Raw genomic sequence first — 25,456 nt, forward strand, 5'->3', positions numbered from 1 at the left:
GTAGCAGGTCTTTAATTCATGACAGTAATATGCACAAGAAAGACATTGCCAGAACATTTCATTCCTATAATATTTGTGGCATGAGACAGATATTCCAGTGTAGAGAATAAAGTTAAGTGGTTGCCTCCTATGGTTGTTAGTTTTAAGAAATCTCGTTAGAAATATTTTGTTAGTGCTGGTTATAAATTGTAAATTTAGATGTAAAGCAGTTCTAGAGCAAGATGGGAGGGGGTTTTTAATTCCATTAACCACCCTTTCACACAGAGACACACTTTATGCTCCTCAAGGAGCACCCGTAATTCATCTATAGATACTCTTTAAATGAAAACATATATGCATAAAGTATTAGCGGTTACATTTAAGACTACAGACATTTTTCCCTGAATAATGGTAGGATAGCTCTCTTTCTTTAGGAGTATGTGTTAACTTAATGGTTTAATATATGAAAATTTTTATGCACAGTTGAAAGACATTTTTCTCAGGTTGTCTTCAGTCTTTGAGAAAGTAGACTCCAGTGATAATGATCCAAGAGTAGAAAATGATAAAAACTATGAAGGGGAGAGCAAAGTAGCCAGAAAGGAAATGAGTGCTGTGTCTTCTTAAGAGATCAGTTGCCCTAGATGATTCAGAAATTCAGAAGATTTAACTTTTCCACACAGTCATTTTTAGGAACATCTTCGAAACAAAGGAAGTTGATTTCAGTGTCAGTGAGATGTATTTCAGAGCAAAGCTGTACTCCCTGCCATTAAAAATACACAGCTTTGATATAATTACAATTAAAATCAGCCCATTCTGAGACTTTGTCGGAAATAATTTGGTTTGCCGACTTTGTGGTGTCATATACCTACATAATGCTGTGTCCCAGAATCTGGTTTTTCTGCTGATAAGAGTAGCTGATGAAACTTATACAAACTTTGTGTGCAGCCAAGAGATGCTGGCCTTGATCTTTATCAAGGTATTTTCATAATTATCAACATGTAGCAAAAATAAATAGCAATTTCTCAGCAAGTGCCAGTTTGTAGTCCCATATTAAAAAAAAGGCACAAAAGAAAGGTAGTCATAGCTACTGTGGTGGATAGTCCACAAGAATAGGGTTGTGGCTGAAGATATTTAGATGTCACAAAAGTGGTTTTGTGTCTCCATACTGGAGAGTGGAGCAGTATTTAAATATCTCTTGCATCTTCTGCAGAATCAGCCTTGCTTTACATGAACAAGGAGGTGTGCTGTCATCCCAGTGTTGCATAGGAGGTTAAGTCCTGGATCTAGTTTACTTCATCACTGTATGAATATTCACCTGCCGAGTGTATCAGCACTGGCCAAGTGCTTCACAAAAAGTTTCTCCAAAATTTATAATGGGAGGCATCAGAATTTGATGATAATACTGAGATTATTGCTCCTTTGGATCCAGTAAAAATGAAAAGGTTTGCCCACTCAGAATAAGTTTTTTGAAGAGGCTCAAGCTGTTTGAAGTGTGTATTCCCACTAATCCTAAAGCACTAAGAAACTTTGCAGGAATGACAATTCTGGTTCTCAGTTTTTCTGCCCATGTTTTCCTTCTTCTGCATCTCAAATTATGATTGCTAACTCACAGCACAAGAGTTCTTACTAAGCATGACATAAAAGGGTATTATCCATTGAATGTCTAGTGAGTATTAACAAGTAGCATCTCTGTAAACTCTAAAGCTTACAGATTCAAGTTTAAAAAGATTTAAAGTACATATGTGATGGTCATGTCACATGTCATTCCATTAGATTGCTAGTTATGTGCATTGACTAAAACTGAGGGCTTGTCTTTTACCTCTCTTAACACGCACTCAGTCTCACCATCCAGTAGACAGTTTAATATACTCCTGCATCTAGTTAAAGAAAGTTTCTAAAACCTTTTGCAAATGTCCTAGCCAGTAACAAAAAATTGACACTGAGATGTAGACTTAGTGTATGAAATCCCCAATACACTTGCAGATTTGGTTTTCCTACTTACTTGGATTTTCATGAAGGAGACTTTCTTATAGACATGAATCCAACTAGGACAATTGAGAAGTGGGACTTATTAAGCTAAAACAACATTATGTCTCATCATATTTCCCTGTAATCAAAGTTCACCTGATGTACATACAGATTTCTTCCTGAGTTAATTTCCAAATCGTGAATTGGCAGAGTCAATCAGTGACTAGTGTTCTTTTTCAAGATACATGAGTCATTGTTTAGATGACAAAAAAACTGAGTTTTTACCTGTTATATTAATCCTTAATAATTAATCTGCTGCTACAGATGTTGTTGGTTCCATGCTAGAGAGAACTAAAGTTCTGTGTTTAGGATTATGTGACGAAATTGTCCAAAACTTTATATAAAACAAAAAATTACTTTCCTTTAATTTTCCTCCACGTGTATGCATTTGTGCTACAAGCTAGAGATTTGCAACCCCTGCAGTATTAATAATGGCCATGCATTTGTCCTTCACTCTTATAGTTCTTGTCCACAGTTGATTATTTATATTATATTGCTCCTGGACTGTGATTTCCTTATCTGCTGTATTATGTCATTTTTTCTTCTCAAGAGTCCTCTGTTGATCTAAGTTTTGTTTGTTCTAAAACTTATTTTGCCCTTTTTCTGGAAAGTGCAGTCTGTATTATGTTGGGTTCTTCTCTAGGCTTTTGGTGCCAGGCATGGCTGTGCAAGCCTGACTAGTCCAGGCACAGTCTCACACCAGTGAAATATGAGTGTTTCATAAGAATGCCTTTTCTGTTGTGGGATGCTTTTTTCCCACCTATGAAGCCATTAGTAGTTGTGAATATCAGTTTTGACTTTTGGATTGTTTCTGCTCTGATAGGTTTGAGACTGCTTTTGCTTGAAGGACGTGACTGTTCTCCATGCTATTACTTTTGCTATCTCAAGTTTCTGTACAGAAACTCCCTAGGGAGTACTCATTGGAGGTGCTTTTCATCTTCCGTGGATAATGGATACTCACTGCAATCACAGACTCTCAACTAAAAAAAACACCTTTACAAAAAGAATGTAAAATGAGAGGTGGCTGAAGTTTCTATCAAACTCTGATCTAGGACTGCTAAATGTGTCAAAAAAATTCCTCTGCTTTCCTGGCAAGGGCATCATATGCCCAGACACTCTGGATGAAAGAGTATACTCACTAACTTCCCACATGAAAATAGGAATTATCACTTTTTGTTTTCCTGCTGTCTTCCATCTTATGTTGCACAGGCTTTGTGGCTTCAGAGACTTCATGTCTCTAGAAAGGACAGATGAGACCACCTCACCAAGTTACCTTGCTCTTCCAGGCTGTCTTGAATACAGAAAATGCTGAAGCATTTTTATAAATTCCTGTCCCCTAATGTGAGTAGAATTTAAGTGAATGCATTTTATATTGTATTGTGTAATTTAATCTTACAAACATACAAAAGTTTAGCCTGTGATTTGCAGATCATGGAATATAGCCACATGGGGAAGGGCAGGAAGACCGTGCACCATTCAAGTTCAACTGCAATGCTAACAAGACAAAATCATTTTAGAAATATTATTTACTTTCTAAAGCAAACAAAATAGTTCTGTATTTCTCCTGCAAAGAGAGAACAAAAACAGCTGAAAGTTAATTTGCGAGACAAACCTATTGTTCATCCTTTAAGCATTTCTGGTTGCCCAGCATTTAAGCTGTTGCCCTTAAGAGGGGACGTTAATGTGTATCACATTTTTCATTACCACAGACCTGTTTGTCTATTCAGTCCTTCTTAATTAAGTATTTTAGAAACAGGATTTGAAATCTCTTGTTTTCCAGCATAAAAATCTCTGCCTCTCTTTGTGGTGTGGAAAACAATTTTGTCTAAATTCCTCCTGGCTTTCTTTCATTTTCCATTTTTGCTAAATACTTATCTTTGTACCAGCCATCACCTGAAACCTAGTTGGCTCCTAGGGCATCTTCTGACCAGCTCTAACAAAGTCTCTTGTACATTTCATCTGACTCCTTATACTGGGCAATGTTTTCAGTGCCTTCTGTTCTCACTGGAAAAGTTATTTCTGAAGTGGGATGTCACTTAGCATGAATGAGAGGAGAAAACATGTTCAGCTTCATTAAGCAGCAAATAGCTTTTGGCAAGTGTATAAGTAAATCAAGTTTATATAAAAGCCCTAATAATTTTCCACGTGACCTGTTACATTAAGCTTTGCTTGGTTTTATTTACCCTGTAAGAATTCATTTTGATGATTCTTATTTGAGGTCTATGAAGGAAACTTGTTATCCTATGAAAACTGAAAATGTCATAAATAATTAAGGGCTTGCCTGAGTTTGAGGGAGATCAATATTATGTTCATTTCTTGTGGTAAGTTTATTTCTGAAATATATTATTTTTATGATTGCCACAACAGCTGAATGCTGGACCTGTGTATATAAGAGAAAAGGACATCAGGATTGTTTTGGTTTGCTTTTAAAAAAAAAAAAAAAAAAAACCAAAAAACCAAACCTTCAGGTTCTATATGCTGGTGCTTTGTATATAGGGAAGAAGAGATCAGGAGTGTTGTTTAGAGTTTTTTGGTTTCTATCTGATAAAATTCAGCAGAGATTAATGTTAAATGTTGTGTATAGGAGATATGAAAAAATCCCCAATTCCAATTTGCATATAAAATAGAAGTCTCTAATTAGACTACTATGATCCAAGAATGAGGGCTGAGCAGTGTGCTGAGGTGGTTACTGTTAGCTCAGTGTTCAAGAGGAACTGAAGGGGCAGAGGCATGGGAGCCATGAGGGTGGACTGAGGAGAAGGGAACCAAGACCAGAGCACTGAACTTCTTCTCTTGTGCATGAACCTCTGGTGCCACATCATGTGCAATGGCATGTGAAGGGCTGTTCTCTTAATCACACAAAATGGCCCAGTACCACTGAAAAATGTTTAGAGTCAGAATTATAAGAATAATCTAATTTATAGAAGCACCTTCATGTGAGGAATAGATAAAGAGGCAGGGACAGAAATGTTCACAAGTGGCACATTTGGTTGCATTTCAGCAACATTCTTCCTTATTTATACTGCACTCTTAAAATTAACTCTCATTCTTAATTTATGCAAATTTTAGGACTGCCTGAAAGCAAGTGCCAAAGCTTTGATTATGTGTTTTCTATTGGTTGATAATGCACTGATTGTAAGGAAAAAACAAAAAGAAAGAACACACACAGCACAGCAGAAACCAGTTTAATACACCATGTTTTCCTGAAAAAGATTTGCAACTGGTAGACTGCAAATAATTCTGCTAGAATAGTGTAGTTTATTTTGCTTTCATAGTATGTTTTTAGATGATTATGTTTTAAGAGGTGATTGGAAACCACAGTAGGAAGACACCTAAAACTACACAAGCCTCCCTGTGACATGCAAGTTTGTAAACTATGAAGAGAATGATGCTTAGTACTTCACTGTGTGATTGCACCTCATTCAACTTCTCTGAAAATTAGGTTTTTTGTGGTGTTCTATTCCTAGTGACCTTGTCATATATAAGATCCACTGTCTAAAACAGAATATGAAACATGGAATGTTTTTAATAGAAAACCAAACAAAAACATCCTTCAAGGAGATAATCATAAGGGAATAAAAATGGTATAAAAGTTATTGACCTGTTGAACTGTGGCTAGAGGCATTTTATTTGCCCAAATACTTTCTTATATCAGTTGCACAAGATTGGTCCAGATGAGATTTTGTGCTGATGAGCTGTGTCTGAGCACCGATGTAAAATGAAAAATTAGAAGTGGATTCTGTATTTTTTTTGAGTATGTTGGATAAGTATTCTCATCTCCAATAGTGCACAGACCTGGAATGTTGGCTTTACTGATGTCCTAAAGGCTTCAAGAAATGGATGTCTTCCAGCAAAATAAAATCATAGCCAAGTGTGTAGAGACAAACTTGAAAATGCCTGCCTTATTCCTAGCTACCCTGTCCCTAGTGCCAAGGACTGAACATCTAACTTGAGTCATGTCTGTGTTACCAAGTCACACAAACCGATAAAATACATCTGTCTATAAAGTAAAGCATGTGGTGCTGGAGATGCAGCGTACCTCATATGTTCTTTGATATGTTTTATTTCAAACTACTTCTAGTATTATTCTGTGTGTCTGTTAACAGCTGGAGTGGATTACACATGCTGCTGAAGTCTGTCTTTCAAATAAGTTTTATCTGAAAGGATTCCAGTTCATATGATCAAAGGCTACTCTGCAGTATGAACCAAAGTCTGTTAAGCAGAGAGGTATTAAAAGTGCTGTTTTATACTACCAGGCTGTGGTAGATGCGTCCCAAGCCTTCAGCCTGCAGATATATTCTCATAACACAGCATGTCAGGTTGCAAATGTGAAATTCATAATATAGTACCCTTGTTACTAGTGAAACTCTATTGTCTGGGCTAAGTACTAGAGAGTGCCCAGCCCTTCTGGCAGACTATTCAAAGAAAAAAACAAACAATGGTCTAGACCAGTGGTCTCCAAATGGTTTGATCATCTACCTCATCAGTAAAGAATTTTTGAACATTTAGCCTCCAATTATGTATATTCTAATATTTTCTTCCTGCACTACTGTGGATCATAGAATCATTTGGTTGGAAAAGACATCAAAGATCATCCAATTCAAACATCAGCCCCAGTACTGCCAAGTCCTCTGCTAAACCATGTCCCCAAGGCCCCATGTATACATCTTTTAAATAACTCCAGAGATGCTGATTCCACTGCTTCTCTGGGCAGTCTGCTCCAATGCTTGATAACCAATCTAAACCTTCCCTGGTGCAACTTGATGCCTTTTTATCTTGTACTGTCGCTTGTTACCTGAGAGAAGAGACTTGTCCCCACCTTGCTACAATCCCCTTTCAGACAGTTGTACAGAACAGTAAGATTCTGCCTGAGACTCCTCTTCTCCAGGCTAAACACCCCCAGCTCCCTCAGACATTGATCTACTCCATATGAAAAATATTGCAACAGTTTTAAGGAAGGAAGTCCAGCAGATATGTTATCAGGCTGAAAGAAATTTTCCCTGAAGTTTGCTTCTGTGTCATGATAAAAAAGCTTTCCGAAGAACTTCCCCTGGGTTTTTTGTGGTTTTTTTCCAAGATAAAAAGCCTTATTGTATCCATTAATAATGATAACCACTATATTTTATCTGCTGTTTCATTTGTTTGGTCAATAGTTTGTGGAACTATTTATTTTCATGGTTTTTACCTAAGGGAAAGAAGTGATGCCACCATGTAAGAAGAGGACAGACACAAGAGCTGGGTGCATCTTGGGAGGAGGCATCAGATTCTTAAGGAAGTGGGATTGATATGGACAAATTATCTCACAGAGCTGTGATTCTAACAAAAGCCAATTAGTTTTGCCATGGTGTGTGTAGAAAACACTGAATAAGCATTTGACTGGACAACAGTCGTATTATGTTTTTGGGTGCAAGATTTTTTTTTGTGCTTTACCAAACAGAATGTTTTGATATTGCAAGACAAATGATGTAATTTGTTGTGTCTGAAGTCACAATATCTGCTCTTTTGGATTATCTTTGAGCTCATTATTGAACTGTGTCTTAGTATGCACCTATTTAGGCAAAGAAAACAATTCTTTTCAGATTACAGATTAATGTAAGATTAAAGCTTGATGTTTTCCTTTTCATTTCCCTTATGGTTTTGATATGTTCATTTTCTGGATTCCTCCATGAATACATAGGTAGTATTTTGATATTATTTACCGTAATACTGATTCTGCACTTTTCAATTATAGTAGGATTTTGGAAATTCTGTGACTCAGTTGACCTAAAGGAAAGGTATAAGGGAGGGAATGCCATTGAATCCTCAAAGTTCAGTTAAAGGTGGAGTGGTTGAAGAGTTTCACTTTTTAAAATATGTTCTTATAAAAAAGACACAAAATTTTCTAGAATTGTTTTGGCAGAAATGATTGCATTCAATTTCAGCTGCCTCATCATTAGGACAAGATTAGGCGGGATCCTAAGACTGCGAAGGTAACACATATACTCCTTTCATCAGTTCTGCATAGAATGACATTTCTATTATCTCTAATTATTTGTCACCTGCTTTGTTACTGTTATGCTCTATCAAAATACCCTTGTTTTTAAAATAAAATATTGTAACATTTTCTCTTGAGCAGCTTCAGTAGCATGATGACATAAATCTCTCTTTTAACAAATAGGCTGATCCCCTATGGAAATTTGTACAGCTCAGTTATGTCATTTTAAAGGGTTGTTCTGTGTTCTTGGTAGTTGAACAGAATTTAACATGAGTGAGCATTACCCAAGATGTATCACTCTGGAAAATGAAACTGTGTATCTGAGGATATCTTATGAAGATAAGAGCTTAACATCAAGATGTTTTAAAATCCTTGTCCTCCTTTAAAAAGCAGAAAATAACCCTTCTTTATTTATTTGGAGTGTCTTCTGGTTTTAATAAGTATTTCTAGGAAATAATGCCACATAAAACAGGCAATGTGTAAAAATAAAGCTGGCTGTAATTTGGGACACTGAAGCTAATACTTGAGTTTTACAGAGTATCTTGAGGCTCTAAATGACAGCACACAATTGTGGTGAGGCTGTTTTGAAGGAAAGATGACCAAGCTTAAAATTGGAGACTTATAAAGAGCTGCTTTACATACAAAAGCTCCAAATGCCTCTAAATAGTTTTACAAACTGTGGACGCTTCTGTTGGTGAAAAATCTAAAGGGATTGTTATGTTTTTGAAAATTAAAAAAAAGAATATTTGTGAAGTAGTGTGCTGTCAGTGTAATTAAGGATTTTGCAAACATTATATCCGCTACAGAGTTGACGTCTGAGACACCCAGTGTAAGAACTAAGAAATTGAATCTCACAGATAATGAAAAATTCTGAATTTTCTGGGAATTAAATATTTTCTGCAGACCTGATTGTTAAAAGTGCTTAGTACAAACATTTTGACCATTTAGCCAATAGCTGATATACAGTCATGAAGCTTTCTTCATAATGACACAGTTCCCTACATTTGCCATTTTGCTTTAATTAAAACAACTGAGCTACACCTCATGTATTTGTGTGCCCAGGCATTTTTGCTATGTGTTATTATATTTAAATGTTTTATATGAAACATATAAAATTTTATATAGATTTTAATATGTGTGTGCATGTTCAGAATATTTTGAATTTCACAGAATCACAGAATAATGAGGTTGGAAGAGACCTCTAAGATCATCAAGTCCAACCTATGCCCTAACACCTCAACTAGACTATAGCACCAAGTGCCATGTCCAGTCTTTTTTTAAACACATCCAGAGACGGTGATTCTACCACCTCCCTGGGAAGACAATTCCAGTGCTTTATTATTCTTTCAGTGAAAAATTTTTTCCTAATATCTAACCTATACCTTCCCTGACATAGCTTGAGACTGTGTCCTCTTGTTCTGTCAGTGGCTGCCCGGTGGAAGAGACCGACCCCCACCTGTCTACAACCTCCCTTCAGGAAGTTGTAGAGAGCAATAAGGTCACCTCTAAGCCTCCTCTTCTCCAGGCTAAACAACCCCAGTTCCTTCAAACGTTCCTCATAGGGCTTGTGTTCCAAGCCCCTCACCAGCCTTGTTGCCCTCCTCTGGACACGCTCAAGCATCTCAATGTCCTTCCTAAACTGAGGGGCCCAGAACTGGACACAGCACTCAAGATGTGGTCTCACCAGCACCGAGTACAGGGGGAGAATGACCTCCCTGCTCCTGCTGGTCACACAATTCCTAATGAAGGCCAGGATGCCGTTGGCCTTCTTAGCTACCAAGGCACACTGCTGGCTCATGTCCAACCAGCTGTCAACCAGCACCCCCAGGTCCCTTTCTGCCTGGACACTGTCCAGCCACACTGTCCCCAGCTTGTAACGCTGTAGGGGATTTTTGTGGCCAAAATGCAGAACTCAGCACTTAGACTTATTAAACTTCATACTGTTAGACTCTGCCCATCCATCTAACCGATCTAAGTCTCTCTGCAGAGCCCTCCTTCCTTCCAGTAGATCAACACAAGCTCCCAGCTTAGTGTCGTCTGCAAATTTACTAATGAAGGACTCGATGCCCTTATCCATGTCATCTATAAAAATATTAAATAGAACTGGTCCCAGTACAGACCCCTGAGGGACACCACTGGTGACTGGCCGCCAGCTGGATGCAGCACTGCTCACCACCACTCTCTGGGCCCGGCCATCCAGCCAGTTCCTAACCCAGCGAAGAGTGCTCCTGTCCAAGCCATGGGCTGCCAGCTTTTCCAGGAGTATGCTGTGGGAGACAGTATCAAAGGCCTTGCTGAAGTCTAAATAGACAACATCCACAGCCTTTCCTGCATCTACCAGACGAGTTACCTGGTCATAGAAGGAGACCAGGTTGGTCAGACATGACCTACCCTTTGTAAACCCATGCTGACTGGGTCTGATACCCTGGCCATCTTGTAAGTGCTGTGTGATAGCACTCAGTATGAACTGTTCCATTATCTTACCTGGTACTGAGGTCAGGCTAACTGGCCTGTAATTACCAGGATCCTCCTTCCTACCTTTTTTGTAAACGGGTGTCACATTGGTCAGTTTCCAATCATCTGGAACCTCACCAGTGAGCCACGACTCCTGATAAATGATGGAGAGCGGCTTTGCAAGCTCATCTGCCAGCTCCCTCATCACCCTAGGGTGGATCCCATCTGGTCCCATTGATTTACAAATATCCAAGTGTCCTAGCAGTTCTCTGACTGCCTCCTCTTGGATAACAAGAGGACATTCTGATCCCTGGCACCATCTACCAACCCCTGAGGACAGTTGTCTTGAGGACAAGCTGTCTTGCCGCTAAAGACTGAGGCAAAGAAAGCATTAAGCATTTCCGCCTTTTCCTCATCTTTAGTTACTAGCTTGCCTGCTCCATCCAATAAGGAACCGAGATTGGTTATACCCTTCCTTTTACCATTAATATATTTGTAAAAACTTTTTTTATTATTTTTAACAGAAGTTGCCAAGTTAAGCTCAAAGTGAGCTTTGGCCTCCCTAATTTTTTTTCTACATGCCCTAGCAGCTCCCTTAAATACTCCTGAGAAATCAGTCCCTCCTTAAAAAGATGATACATCTTTTTTTTATTTCTAAGTTCCTTCAAAACCTCATTGCTCATCCAGACTGGACGTTTGCCTCGTCTACTTATCTTTTGGCACACAGGGACAGTCTGTTCTTGTGCCCTCAAGATCTCTGCTTTGAAGCACACCCATCTCTCCTGGACTCCTTTGTTTTTAAGGGCTGTTTCCCAAGGAATTCTCCAAATAAGCCTCTTAAATAGGCCAAAGTCTGCCCTCCGGAAGTCCAGTGTAGAGATCTTATTGATATTCCTCCTTATTTCACCAATTATCGAGAATTCTATAATTTCATGATCACTGTGCCCCAAGCGGCCTCCAACCTCCACATCACCTACCAGTCCATCTCTATTTGTGAACAGTAGGTCTAACATAGTCCCTCCCCTGGTGGGTTTGCCCACCAGTTGTGACAAAAAGTTATCCTCCACACATTTCAGTATTTTGTTGCACAATTTCAGTATCTTAAACTCTTTAAAAATCAATTCTATATTTGGAGAAATAGTATTTTAACAGAGTCCTAATTTTGCAACAGGAAAAACAGCTGATTATGTTGCAGTTCATCTAATACCATGGCAATTTCATAATGTACAAATTAAAAAAAAAAAATAAAAAAGGCTATTCCTAGTGGAATAAATAGCTAATTTCATAGTAGCTTTTGTTGAAAAGCTTTTTAAATTCACTCTGCTGGGTGTCTACTAATGGAAAAAATATTGGATATGTTTGAGCACTTATATTGCCTTCTGAGAATGGCTAAATAAAAAGGAAAGAAAACCAAAAGCAATATTCTTACTGTCCTTATAATTATGCATTTTGAATATTTATGAAACATGAAATTAACATGTGATCAGCTAATTTCAAATTTTATCCTTTCTTGTGGTTTTAATTAAGAATTTGTTCTGTCATTGAATCATTTAGGTTGTAAAAGACCTTTAAGACCATCAAGTCCAACTTAAAAGTAAAACTTAACCATTAAGTCATATTCCCAAGTGCTCCATCTGCATGTCTTTTAAATACATCCAGAGAGTATAATTCCACCACTCCCATAAGTAGCCTATTCCAATGCTTGGTAACCCTTTTGGTGAAGACATTTTTTCATAAGATGCCATCTAAATCCCTGGCACAACTTGAAATGGTTGCCATTCTTCTTACGCAATATTTTATGATATGATATAAATATGTAATTTATTTATTATTTATTCCTTGTTATTTGTGAAAAGAGACCAAACCCTACCTCTCTACAGCATCCTTTCAGGCAGTTGTAGAGAATGGTAAGGTGGCCCTGAGCCTCCTTTTCTCCAGGCTAAACAACTCCAGCTCCCTCAGCAGCTCCTCATCGAAAATTTGTGCTCCAGATCCTTCACCAACTTCATTGCCTGTCTGTGCATACATCATCAGTAGTCACAACACAGTTCTTCAAATTAATACATGGGGCACAAGTTTTTCTCTGACTGCATATTTAATGTCACACTTAAATCACTTTAACATGTAGTTTCAAAATCAGGAATAAGATGCAATGCATCAAGCCCACTGACAAATAACAAGATTCTTTTACAAATAGGGTGGATAATAGCTTAGTAATATAAATTTAAAAAAAAATTGAAATTGAAACTTTGCTATAAACAGTTAATTTAAAATGGTTTTCTAGATCACTGGTATTTCTCTCATTCAAAACTCTCCATGGAAACCTGATTTTTTTTGCTCTTTGCCATTGTAGATTATCTGTGGGGAAGTGAAGGTAACATCCAAAGTACAGAGTTTGTAAAAGAAGTAAACGTTTTCTTATCAGACCTCAGTCAGACACTGAAATCTATCCAATGAACAGAGATTACTAATTAATTTTTTTTTACAAGTAGGTCAGTGAGAAATCGAATATGTCCCTACAAAAACATAATTATAATAAAAGGACCCTAAAGGTGTGAAGTCTGTTTATTCTTTTAGCCTGCAATTGTTTCCTGAGCAAAATAGTATTCTCTTGTCAGTACTGTAAATTAGGATGACCAGATGTTAACTTGCTAGTTAAGACCTTAAACTGAGTATATTTAACTGAAGTGGTAGTCTATTTTCCTGTGTGTGAAATATTTCTATATTTCCTGTGTATTTTATCACGTTTTTTGTTGGTTTTTGTTTTTTGTCTGGTTTTTTTTTTGTTGTTGTTTTTTTTTGTGTGTTTTTTTTTTTTTTTTTGTTTTTTTTTTTTTTTGTAAGGGTCAAAAATACAGGAAATTCAAATTTCCCAAAATCAAAAAATGTGGTACATAAGTAGCTGTCTGAAAAAAAAAAATCTTATCACTCTTGGTTTGTAGTGTAAAAATCTGTATGCTGTTCATTCAACTAATATATATAGAGTGTAGCCAATGGTCTTACTTTCTCTTGCTGATATTTTGAAATTTGGGTGACAGACAAAAAATGCTTAGAATTTCCTGCTAAATATATCTGCATTTGGAATTAGGCAGAAGTGAAAGCTGAACAGGAGCAAAAGACTTAAGGGACTACTAAATGATCTGTGAACATTTAGGAAGGAATTGCTATGGTGGCTTGAAAATTGGCTAAATTTTTCCAAGTTGATCAGTATGGATGTTTACAGCTGCAAAACCAACATACTGTGCTTAGATTCATTGGTACAAATGTAAAGGCTCTTGAAAGATTGCTGCTATAGAATTACTGGATTCCTGATAGATCTGATATTTAACAACAGATTTATAAGTCTTAGCAGAAATAAAAAAATTCTTGGATTTCTTTTTAATATTTTCAAATATCATAATGTTAGTGGGCATGGAGAGAGAACTCTTACAGGACAGAAAAGACTTGAATAGTAATTGCAAGAAAAAAGCAAATGCCTCTCCTGTAGTTAGAAGTGATGGGTCTTGAAATGAAAAGGGAATTGTGTGTGTGTGTGTGTTCTCTGCACTAGGGCAGAAAGAGAGAGGGAAGTGCTGGGTTCTTTCTGGATCTCAGTAAGAAAGGCCTGGCAACAAATACCCAAGTGAAATACCTGCTTTCATAAAGCAAAGGAAGAGGAGGAATATAGGTAGCGAATAAATCTTACTGCCTTCAAATGCTGGGAACTGTATGTTCATGCAGCATCAGATGTGGATGGATTTCTCCACTTGTGAGAAATTTCTGCTACTCTTTTAGATAAAGGAAAGCCATGCTGGTGGTGTAGTCAGCAGAACTGAATTGGAGCTGCCTACAGGCTTCTCCATTACAGTGCGGTGGATGAGTCTGTCCTTTGGCCAAAGAGGTTTGTGCAGCATGATACATTCCTGAAAACCATGCTGAACATAGAGCTCAGGGCCACCTTCTGTAAGAACTTCAAGGGATCTGTTATGTGAATTCCTAATTCCTTGATGTGCCATGGCCTCCTAGTCAGGAACACTAGAATATAAGAAATGTTATAAACAGAACAGTGTGTGATCCTTGATTTCCAGAGGGTGTTGCCCAGTTGTTGCTCAGAGATGAAATTTATTGCCTATCTCCCTCATCCACTAATGCCACCTACTCTCTTACTGAAAATACTGTCTGTATGACTGTGCTGCCTGTGTAGGCTCTTCATCACTCTCCAGCACTAAAGTGGCAATTGTCTCTACAAAGGAAAGCAGTAGTCCAGATTTAACATACACTGCATGCATCATAATCCCTGAAGTAGAATGTGTGGGAGATGATACAACTCTTTGAAAGGGGCAATATGCCATTTTTAGTTATTGCAATGAAGTCTTTATTCTAAGTTGCATTGAGCAGTTGACTGTAATGTGATTTGACCTTGTCCAGAAAGGTAAGTTTTGCAATTAAATAACCAAAAATCACTTATATAAACATTTTCCTGTAACAGACCATATGTTAGAATAATGGTATATAAAGCAGGTGATACACAGTTGAAGAGACTCATTATTTCTTATGCAACTCTTCTTTGAACTATATAAATAACTCTGGATTCTGGTAAAGGTTACTGTATGTGTCTTCTTAAATCTTTAAAATGACAAAGTACTTCTAGTCCAGAGGGCTTTCCATGAGTTCTGGAAATTGCTTCTAGAAATTACTCATACTTTAGTGAGGAGGGTTCTGATCAGTGGCACAGGATCTGGTTGGAGGCCTGTCACTAGTGGAGTCTTCTGAGGTTAAATATTGGGCTCAGTGGTCAATAACTTACTCATCAATTTCTTGGATGAAGGGCAGGTCCCTCCTCAGCAAGGTCCCTGATGACACAAAGCTGGGAGCAGTGCCTGATAGCCCAGAGGGCTGTGCAGCCCTTCAGAAGGACCTCAGCAGGCTGGAGAGATGGGCAGAGAAGAACTGCCTGAGAATTCAGCAAAGGCAAGTGCAGGGTCCTGCACCTGGGCAGGAACAACCCCATGGCCCAGCCCAGACTGAGGGCTGAGCTGCTGGGAAGCAGCTCTGTGGAGAAGGGCCTGGAGGTCCTGGTGGACAGCAAACTGTCCCTGAGCCAGCAGTGTGTCCTTGTGGCCAAGAGGGCCAATGGGATCCTGAGCTGCCTTAGGAAGAGCATGGCCAGCAGGTCAAGGGAGGGGATCCTGCCCCTCTGCTCAGCCCTGGTGAGCCTCACCTGGAGTGCTGTGTCCAGTTCTGGGCTCCTCAGGACAAGAGAGACGGGGAGCTCCGGGAGCAGGTCCAGTGAAGGACTCTGGAGATGATGAGGGGGCTGGAGCATCCCTCTTACAAGGAAAAGCTGAGGGAGTCAGTTCAGCCTTGAGAGGAGGCATCTGAAAGGGAATGTCATCAATGTCTATCAGTATCTGAAGGGAGGGTGTCAGAGGATGGAGCCTTGTATGGGAATGATGCCAAACATCTGGCATGCTTACTAAGATCGGAACAAGAGAATGTTAAGCCTAAAGGCCTAGTTAATTTGTTTGTTTGCTGAAAATGCTGTGAATCTGGGTGGAAAACCACTGTATGAGTATGTCACTTACTGTGACTGAAAACAGTCGTCACATACATGGAATGCTTGAGACATGCTTTGTGTGTTACAAAATTAGCTAGAGGCCCTAAGGATCAATTAGAAGGCAATGGTGTATCTCTAAAGAAATTCAATAAAAGGGAGCTCGCATGGGACAGAGAGTAGAAAGAGAAAAACAACACCTATTGAGCTAAAAGCTACTGCTCTGCATCAGTGTGTTTTTTCTTTGCCAACATCTTGGTACCAACATTTTGATACTTTGTATTTAGATTATTTCTTGCATTTAGATTTTTCTTTGCATTTGATCCCATCACGAACCACCAGGCTCTTCTTGGTGGTGTCAAGCAGTACGACAAGAGGCAATGGTTAAAAACTGATGCACAGTAAGTTCCATCTGAACATGAGGAAGAACTTCTTTGCTGTGCAGGTGATAGAGTGCTGGAAGGGATTGCCCAAAGGGGTGTTGGAGACTCCCTCCTCTGCACAAGATTCTCCAGGTGGTTCTTGAATACCTCTGCAGCAGTCAAGAGACTTGATATGATCGCTGCAAGCATTTCTAAGGAGAAAGTATTCTATGCTTCTCTCATTTGGATACCAATGATTAGTATTTCTTTTATTATTTAATCAGTAAAGTTTGGCATGTGTCTTTAGAAAAAAAAGATGACAAGTGATTCCGCTTAGAATCGTCCTTTCCAACTCTTTTCATGTATTCCTTTGAACTTTCTTCATGTCTTAGTCAATCTTTGTGGCTTTGCTAACATTATGAGACCAGGTTGAGCTAGATCTGTGAAGCATTTGGTTTATTAAGCTTCTGTTTACTCCAGATACAGCAACTTTATCAAATTAGGAAGACTTCTTACAAACATGTCTCCTGTTTAGTTGGCTCAGAAGAATATACATGTTTTATTTTTATATATTTATAGTCTTTAATATATAACAAAGAGACAACATATCTTTCTTTATAGTACAAAATAATTTCGAAGAGTTTAGGACCTTAGAAACAATGAGGATTAGAATACAACAGGTTTTGTTCAAAAGTGCTGTAGGTTGTTTGAAATTCTGTATATTATTTTGCCTGAGAGATTTCCAACACCATAAAGGCATGCTTGAACAACCTTAGTACCCTAGCAGTTTTTAGTTTCATTTGTACCAGCTGCAGAAACAGTTCAAAGGTGATTTTGAAATCTCTTTAGTATTCTGAATGCTTTTATTGCCTCCTGATTCCAAGCAATTTTGTTGTTAGGATGTATCAAGAAAAAATGAACATTTTAAAAAAATGTTCCAAAAGAGAGATGACCCAAAGGTTTCAGCTTTTAGGGAAAGAAGTCTTTCTGATATTAATTGTTCTGCATTAGTTTTCTCCTGAGTATAAAAGTTGAAATCTTTGATTGCAGTGGGATTGGCTGATGCTAAGACACCTCTGCAAGCTGAAATGGAAGCAGATGATGGCTCATCAAATCCTATGGTAACAGCTTTCACCCAGTATTATGTAATAGCTATAATCCTTTGGGCCTATAAGGGCTTACAACAGAGATTCTTCATGGACTGAATTCTGAAAATGTCTTTCCTTTTAAGAGAATGGCCTTTCCAGTTCAGTAACTCAGTCTCTTTTGTAAGTTTGGTTCAGTCTTATAAGTGCAAAAAGGTTCTTTCTCTACATTTTACTCTTTGGATGCTTACACTCACTTAGGAATAAGCAATAACCTAATCAGCAAGGCAGTCTATTACTAGTTCATTCTATTATTCTTTTATTATGCTCTGTCTTTATAGAAAAAAGCAACTAGGGCACATAGGGAAAAATCTTTTTTTCCTGTAATGATCATAGTTACTCATTTTTCATTGCATTCAACAGCTGTTAACATGTTTTTTGCATTAATAACTGTCAATGAATTTCAGTTGATTTTTATACTTTCCTTATCACTTTTGAGAATCATTTTCAGGGTCTTCAGGATTACTCCTACTCAACAGAAAATGGAGAAGTGCAGAAAATCTAATCAGATCCAGAATAATCCAGTCTTCTTTCTTTTGTTGTGTATACCTTTCTCTTTCTTGTTTATGTATCCCTATCACAAGAATATATCAGAGCAGGAAGCCCATATCTTCCTTATATTTAGAGAACTAAAGGACATTGCTTTGTTTTGAATGAGGGGGCTTCTTTACTGATGCTTTTTTATTTTCTGGAAGCTAAATCTAACGTTGATTATTTGACCTGGGAGGTCGTTCACCATCTAAAACTGACACTATCATAGATCACAGTAAGACTGTAGCTTTCGTTATGCTACATGGCCTGTAATCAGATGTTAGAGAATTAGTATAGGTGATAGACAATAAACTTTAAGTCTCTCAGCTGGTAGCAGAATACACTACAAATATGTTGAGATGTCAGCTAGGCTGGCTTCTTTATTACACAAGAGGAGCATCTTTAGGATATTTTATGATTCCCATAAAAGTTCAGGCAATATCAGAGTGCTGTTCTGGATCCATACATTGACGCTCAGAACAATGATTTTTTTAGTGAATGGCACCATCATAGTGCACTGTAGGAGCAAGCATGGAGGTGCTGAATGCATCCATTATGTAATTGCTCCATCTATGGCACTGTTGTGCTTGACATAAAATAATTGTTACAGATTTTCAGGAACTTCAAAATATGCTGGCACATCTTCTTAACAGCAATTTCTCTGCATATTTAGATATGTGATTGTATTGACAATGTTATTTGCCAAAGACTGATTAATCTATCATAACATCCAGAAATTAAAATGTCTTCTCTAGAGGGCAAGAGAACCCGAATTGGTAGGGAGATATCTTTTGACTGCCATGCATTCCAGATTGGTGCCTATCTACCAATACCCTTAATTCTGTTGTGGTTAGGAAAAAGCAGTGTCTGTGTCACTACAGTCATTCCATTCTGGATTGAACAGTATTAGTACTTGGAATTCAGGAGCTTGTAAGCATCTATTACAGTCATCCTGCCTTTCTTTTTCCACACTGATCATATGGATTAGTAGACTCAGGCATTATTGAGGCCTCATTTTTCACACAGTGAAGTGTAATACTGTATTTGACTATTTAAACATAGAGAACATTTTGGGTAGGAAGGAGACCATAACCTTCATATGTGCTACAAAATGGCAGTGGTTTCATCTCAGGAGGAACCTATTATCTGTTAAGGCCTTGTCTCTCAGTACTCTAGAATGTTAGAGTTTTTGCCATGCTGCCTGTGGTTGTGCTAAAATACACTCATGGTTTTGGCATGTCATACAGATGCCTGGTTTAATGGAGCCATACAACAATTGTATTTTAATTAGGCTTGTAAAATGGTTCTACTTTTATGGTGCATTGATTTTAAGTTACCACAATTGTCAAACATAAAGAGAAATATTCAGTAAAGACAAAACTGTGGGGTTTTTGTTTTGTGATCTCACCATGTTCTGGCAGTGGGTGTAGTCAGGAGCAGCTATGTGAGAAACTTCTTTTGTAGTCTTCATAGACATCGTATTTTAGGTCTTCCCTCGCTCTTCAATCTGTGGCAATCTTGAGACTCCCAAGCCAAAACATTAATCAATCTCCAGGGCAGTCAGTTTTTGTTTCTCTCCCAGAGTAATGATAGCTAGTAGCATGAAAGTATAATCTAGCCATGCATACTCTATGAGAAAATGATATTGTCTGTATGTCATGTTTGTTGCTGCTTTGATCTCAGCTCTCTGATTATTTGTGATGTGTAGTTCCTTTGATTTCTCTCTGTATTTTGGTGAGAGTACCAGGCTCTCTCTGATTGAGTACACTGATATTCACACATTTCACATCTCACATCTTCCTAAGAGATAATCAGGATGTATTGACTTGTTCATGACTGATGATAGTTTCCCACTGTTCATGCAGTGGAAAACCACTGTATTACAGGGCTAGTTCTTCTCTTTTGAGCCCTTTAATTCTTATTTCTTCTTACTCCTTCTGCTTGTATCTAGGAAAGTGGTACATTTAAAGGACGTTTTCTCAGCCAGCTAGTGAGGTCTATGGGTCCTTATAGCTGCTATTTTACATACTACATATATGTGGGCAGAGTATCTGTTCTTCAGTCATCCAGGAGTCCTTCGTGAAGTGGTGCTGAAGATCCAGACTAGCAAGAAAATTAGTCCTTCAATACTTATTTCCAGATCTTATGCTTCTTTGATTGAATTTTATATTTTATATTTTTGATTTCATAAGGCCTTTATAATTTCTTTTCAAAGATCCAAGTTTTCTAGTTTGCTTCTTTTCTTGTTGCACTGTGGGAATATCAAAAACTTTGGCTGACTTCACACAATGTTTAGGTGGCTTTCTGTCTCTGAGTAGACTCAAGGAATTTCATATGGCCAAACCAAATTCTGTTAGATCTCTGGACAAACGTAGTATCTATATTGTATGGTATTTAGACATGTGTTGTAAGGTCACCTGGAGTACTCTCTTTGCTTTCACCCAGTATTGTCTTAGTCTAATAGGATCCAGGGCTGTTTCAGCCTTCAGTGGAGTGATGCTGCAGTTGTTTGTGGGAGTCCTCAGGCCTTCTCCTGGATGGGAAAAGGCAAAGGTAACTGATCAGAGTGAGTCGTTGTGGGAATGTACATGCAGACTCAAAGAAGAAAGGTTACTCATCAGTAACTGGTGTTCTTTGAGAGGTATAGTCTGCATGTACATTAGTCTCCTACCTGCTTTTCCCCTCTTTCTGAATCTCTTTCAGGTTTGATTGTGCATTTAAGAGGAACTGCAGTGGTGGCGGATGCACTCTGCCCTGTGTGTCAATGCCTCAAGCAGGACGAGGGGAGGAGTGGGAGTGCCCCTCCCGGGACACTCCAGGGCAGGCCACACGCCCACCCACTCTTAGAGTATATGTATGGACTAAGTGTCTCAAAGTACTGCAGCTGTTCATTGGTAGGTAAATTTTCTTTACTGTATTCTCACAGGTAAAGCAGTAGATTTTATTTTTAAAACCAGTTTAATTCATTGACTCTGTGGATGATATGCATGAACAATGCACGGGGGGGAAATTTATACCACAAACTGCATTACACTGAGTAGCTCCCTGTCTCTCTAAGGGTTTCATCTCCTGTCTTTTCCCCCATCCTTATCTAGATATTTAAATATCTTCATTCTATTCAATTTGTCATTTTTATTGAGAGCTACATGAAAACTTGAGATCATATAAGTTGTAACATAATTTAAAAAATAAAACAAAGTAATGTCATTCACAATTGTAGCTAAGTGTACAAACTAACATGTAAGATTGTATTTACTATTAGAAAATGAGGCTATAAATGGAACTGGATTCTATAAGAATAAGTTACTTTTATACTAGTATATTGATCTTTAAAACTTCTTAGTTGCAGTAAAGCCAACATTTGAGTTTAAACCTTTTTTCCACGGCTGACTTCATGTGTTTTTTTCTTTTTAATCATAGAAGCCTTGTAGTAATTTCCTAATTCACTACACTTCCTGCCAATTAAACAAGTAGACATGAGCTATAACCTAGCTTAAACTGGAGATGTGCTTGTCCCTGCATGCAAGTATGCACATGCAAATTCTGCACAGGCTTATTTTCAAGTGAGTTGAAGGCTATTACAGAAATATGAATCTGAGGTGTTTGTACTGGGAGTTCTCTGAGACCTGTCACCTTTCCAAATATGGTGGACATGCTTTTACCAGTTCCTTAAGGTTGTAGCAATTAATGTTTCCTTGGCAGCTCAAAGAAATTTGCAGTTGGTTTTCTGTCACTTTGCCTTTTCGGTAAGGTGCAGTTTATCTGGGCTTAGTTACAGCCTGCAAACTTTGCTGAAGCTTCTGATCTGTGGTACATAAGATACATGTGCTGTAGATATCGGTACACGTACATAAAATATTATGAAGAGCTGTAGTTTTACAAAGTTACTGACTTGTGTGTAATATCAAGCTGCCTTTGCACATTCTGAGAAGAAAACCCAAAGCATGCAGTTTTCTAAACAACCTTAGATGAACACTATATATATGCAAAGGGGAAGAAAATGTGGGAAAAGCCATCTTTTTGTGCCCCATAATCTGAAGTTTATGGCTCCAAAACAAAGCATGTATTCTTGTGATAACAGGTCTTTGAAGTGCTGTTTTAATTTAAGAAAATTTAAAACATGAAGAGGGAAAGCTTCTGTCTATCTGCTGTTAGTAAATAGTATTGGATTCATTTACTTCATTTTATGCTTTCTTTTTCCTTTTCTTTCCAGTTGCTATTTAGCTTGTATTGTTGTTAGCTTGTGTAATAAAAAAAAATCAGATCTCAAGATTCTCACTATGAAAAGTGATACTATCAAGGAGGCATTACGTCTTTCCTAAATCATTAATTGTTTTCAATTCTTAAGAAAACCAGAATTTTTATAACTCTGTAATATTTAATTTAGTGAGTAAATATTATATTTTAGAGAGGCGCCTTTTATACATGGCAGAAATGAGACACATTGAATTTTGATGCTTTTGCTAATAGATTCTTATTAGATAAAAATGATCACGTGCACACCTAGGCCCACACTTACGTATATATCTGCCAAATACAGAGTCAACAGTAAAGGTCTTTGTAGACTCGGACACATTTGGAAAGTCTCTAATTCTAAATTCCATCTCTTCCTCCACGCATCTGAAGAACACTGTTAGGCTAAGTGCCCAATCCTTTCCTGTAAGTAGCTGTGAGTAACCTTAGCCTGACTCTAGGAGGATACCAGTGGCACCGACAGTAGATGGGAGCAGATTTTTGTACAGAAGGAAAAGGGTCTCTGTGCCATGTAGGTGCATGGTTTGTTTTGACCTAAATCTGCTTGTAGGTTTTAATGCAACTTATTGAATCATACAAAAAATTCACTATTTTTCTTGATTATCGTATACACATACAAAGACTAGTATGTCAAGGTAGGTAGCTTGAAATAAGAATCTTTCCTTTGTTTTTCTGAGAGGAAAATAAACCTTGTACAAGGCCTCTACTGTCTTTACCTCTCTCCGTCAAAATAATGAGAAATTCTTTTGCCAGTCTCAGCTCTTAAAAGTGTTGGCACTTCCAGTCATGGTGGTTTGACCAAACACTTCAGTGTTTGCACATCTCTCTGCTACTTCCCTTACTTGTTTGCATAAATGAACTCTATTAATGATTGCACTTCAGTGCCTATTTTTTTTTCTCTGTTTTAGGGCCAATTACCATGAATAGTAGGTTTTAGAAGACATTAAGTACTTTTTTAAAAAGTCTGTGTTACAGACTGCATTGGTATGGTGAACCTTAAAATACTTGATAGCTGCAATTTACTTTAAATGGAAAATGCCTGTAATTAAATTTCCATTTAAAATGTAAGCCATTTATAGAGTACATTTTTATTCTATTCCTCCTTTAGTTTTGCATTTCAATAAAATAGTTACATTTTTATGACGTCTTTTAATGCATTAGTTTAGTATTTTAAAAAAACAACTGCAACATGACTGTGATGCTGGAAACTGCAAATTTACATGTAGAATATTTGAAAGACGACTTACTATGTGCTATAAAATCTCAAATTTTGAAAAGCTCTGTTTAGACACAGTGAGATACATAGTTGCACTTCATCCAAGTCTTTTGACTACAGTGATTACAATGAACATACTCCTAACATTTCTCTTACTTTTTGCCTTCTGCTGGTGGGGAACGGATAAAAGGAATGGAGGTAATAGAAAACATCATGCATGTTTTCATGGTGTTTTAATGTTTAATTTTCTGAAATTCTTAAATAATTTTGAGATTGATTTAATGGAAAGTTGTTGCTCCACACATGAGTATCTTCAGGCCTTCACTTTTCATGGAAGCTTTTGAACAAATAGTAAAGGATTGTGAGGATAAGAAATAAAACCTTTGTAAGAAGAAGGGCAAAAATATATTCAATTAATTCCAAGAATACACTAACATTTCTAAGACTTTCCCTCCTTTTTAAACTTAATGTTGTACTCTGCTTTTTACTTCGTTGCCTATCTTGATGGGTATTCATGCTCTTGCATGGTCCCCAGTATACAGTTTTCCTTTTTAAATTATGTTCAAGCCATGATCCACTGAATAGAGAAGATTCAAACTCCTGAATAAAACAATGAGAAACAAATGGGTTACTTTTACTTTTCGTTCTTCTTTTCTCCTGCTTTGTGTGCTGTGACATGAATTTCTGATTCATGTATGCTCTATCCTGTCATAAAATCAGGCTTAATCTTTAGTGAGCTGGGCTCTGGAGTAGTCCAAGCTACATGACTAAGTAAAGGTTGTAATGAGATCTTAATGTGCTAATTCCTGTATTCCTGGAACTCAGTGGTTGAAACTGCATCCAATTTTCTTAGCAAATCTGTGTCTATGCAGAATTTCTCTTCTTTGATCTGTTTTGCCATATTGTCATTTATTATAGTTTCTTCATTGTGATGATGTTAAATCATCATACATGAAATTTATCTTGTACACTCTTTAAGCTTGAGCACAAAAAGTGTGAAAGAAAAGTTGATTGATATTTATTATGGCTTTTTATGTGTGAATATTTTTTATTTAATTTGAATTGCTAAGGAAAGTTATCATTATACATTTAGAAACATACTGTTCTGTGTTTCTCCTTGCATTTAAAACTGTGTTTTCCTAGAGTAAACAGGATTTGCTTGCAAATACAAAATTTACATAATTTTACAAAGCTTGTCATTTTGAGATCTGTTCTGGAGAGCACAGACTTCTGCATCTCTGAACACTATCAGTAGTTTGTCCTGGAAGCCACAATGATCTTTTAAGTCCCATGAAGTTGTTTTGAGAATACCTCTGGATAGTATGCGTGTCTGTAAACCAGCTTATACGGATGTTTCAGCTGACCTATGTTTCAAAGTCCAATGTAAATAAATGTGTATTTTTTTTCATAATTAAATTTAATATTTAACACTTATATTTGTTCAGCATTTTAAATTAATTTTTTACATATTTTACTTATTGTGCAATTAGTGATGTATATGAGGTGAAATAACTTCATGATTGCACTGTGCTGGAAAAATCTAGCATGTGCCAAAATGCTAAACATGTTTGTTAACTATAGAATTAAGAATTGTTTAACTAGTTTCAATACTGAATATAGAATGAAGGAATTCTGTATGGATTTGTTATGGAAACCTGTCCTGTTTATACTGTTTTTAGCATTTCCCTGTTCTTTCTGGATGTCTTAAATTTTAACAGTGTACATGTCATGTTGTAGTGGCTGTGGTATATGAAAATACGTATGTGTATGGAGAATTATTTTTACAAACCTTGTATTGTGAAGTAAATTATGTATAGATCAGAAAAATGTATCCATGTTTATCTAAGTGGTAAGCACCAGAATATTGACTTGAAGGAAGATATTCTGGTAATTTTGGAAGCATAAACATGTGGGAGTGGTATCACAATCTCATAGCAGTGATTGCAAAAATAGGACAATAAAAAAAGGCAAAACATACCA

The 25,456-nt window shown here is 37.3% G+C and overlaps 1 protein-coding gene across 22 annotated transcripts in view; it reads left to right on the forward strand.

Moving 5' to 3' along the window:
* GPHN (gephyrin) overlaps window positions 1–25,456 on the forward strand; it is a 279,199-nt gene that overhangs the window by 117,759 nt on the left and 135,984 nt on the right. For 2 of the 22 annotated variants that reach the window (XM_068193129.1, XM_068193131.1), the window contains exon 3: window positions 20,710–20,900. The exons of the other annotated variants lie outside the window; for them this stretch is intronic. In XM_068193129.1, coding sequence (XP_068049230.1) covers window positions 20,859–20,900 — 42 coding nt within the window. In that variant the 5' untranslated portion in view covers window positions 20,710–20,858. The remainder of the gene's footprint in view (window positions 1–20,709; window positions 20,901–25,456) is intronic. 22 annotated transcript variants of the gene reach the window in all.

This window comes from Anomalospiza imberbis, chromosome 6 (genome assembly GCF_031753505.1).
Source record: "Anomalospiza imberbis isolate Cuckoo-Finch-1a 21T00152 chromosome 6, ASM3175350v1, whole genome shotgun sequence".
Classification (NCBI taxonomy): Eukaryota; Metazoa; Chordata; class Aves; order Passeriformes; family Viduidae; genus Anomalospiza; species Anomalospiza imberbis.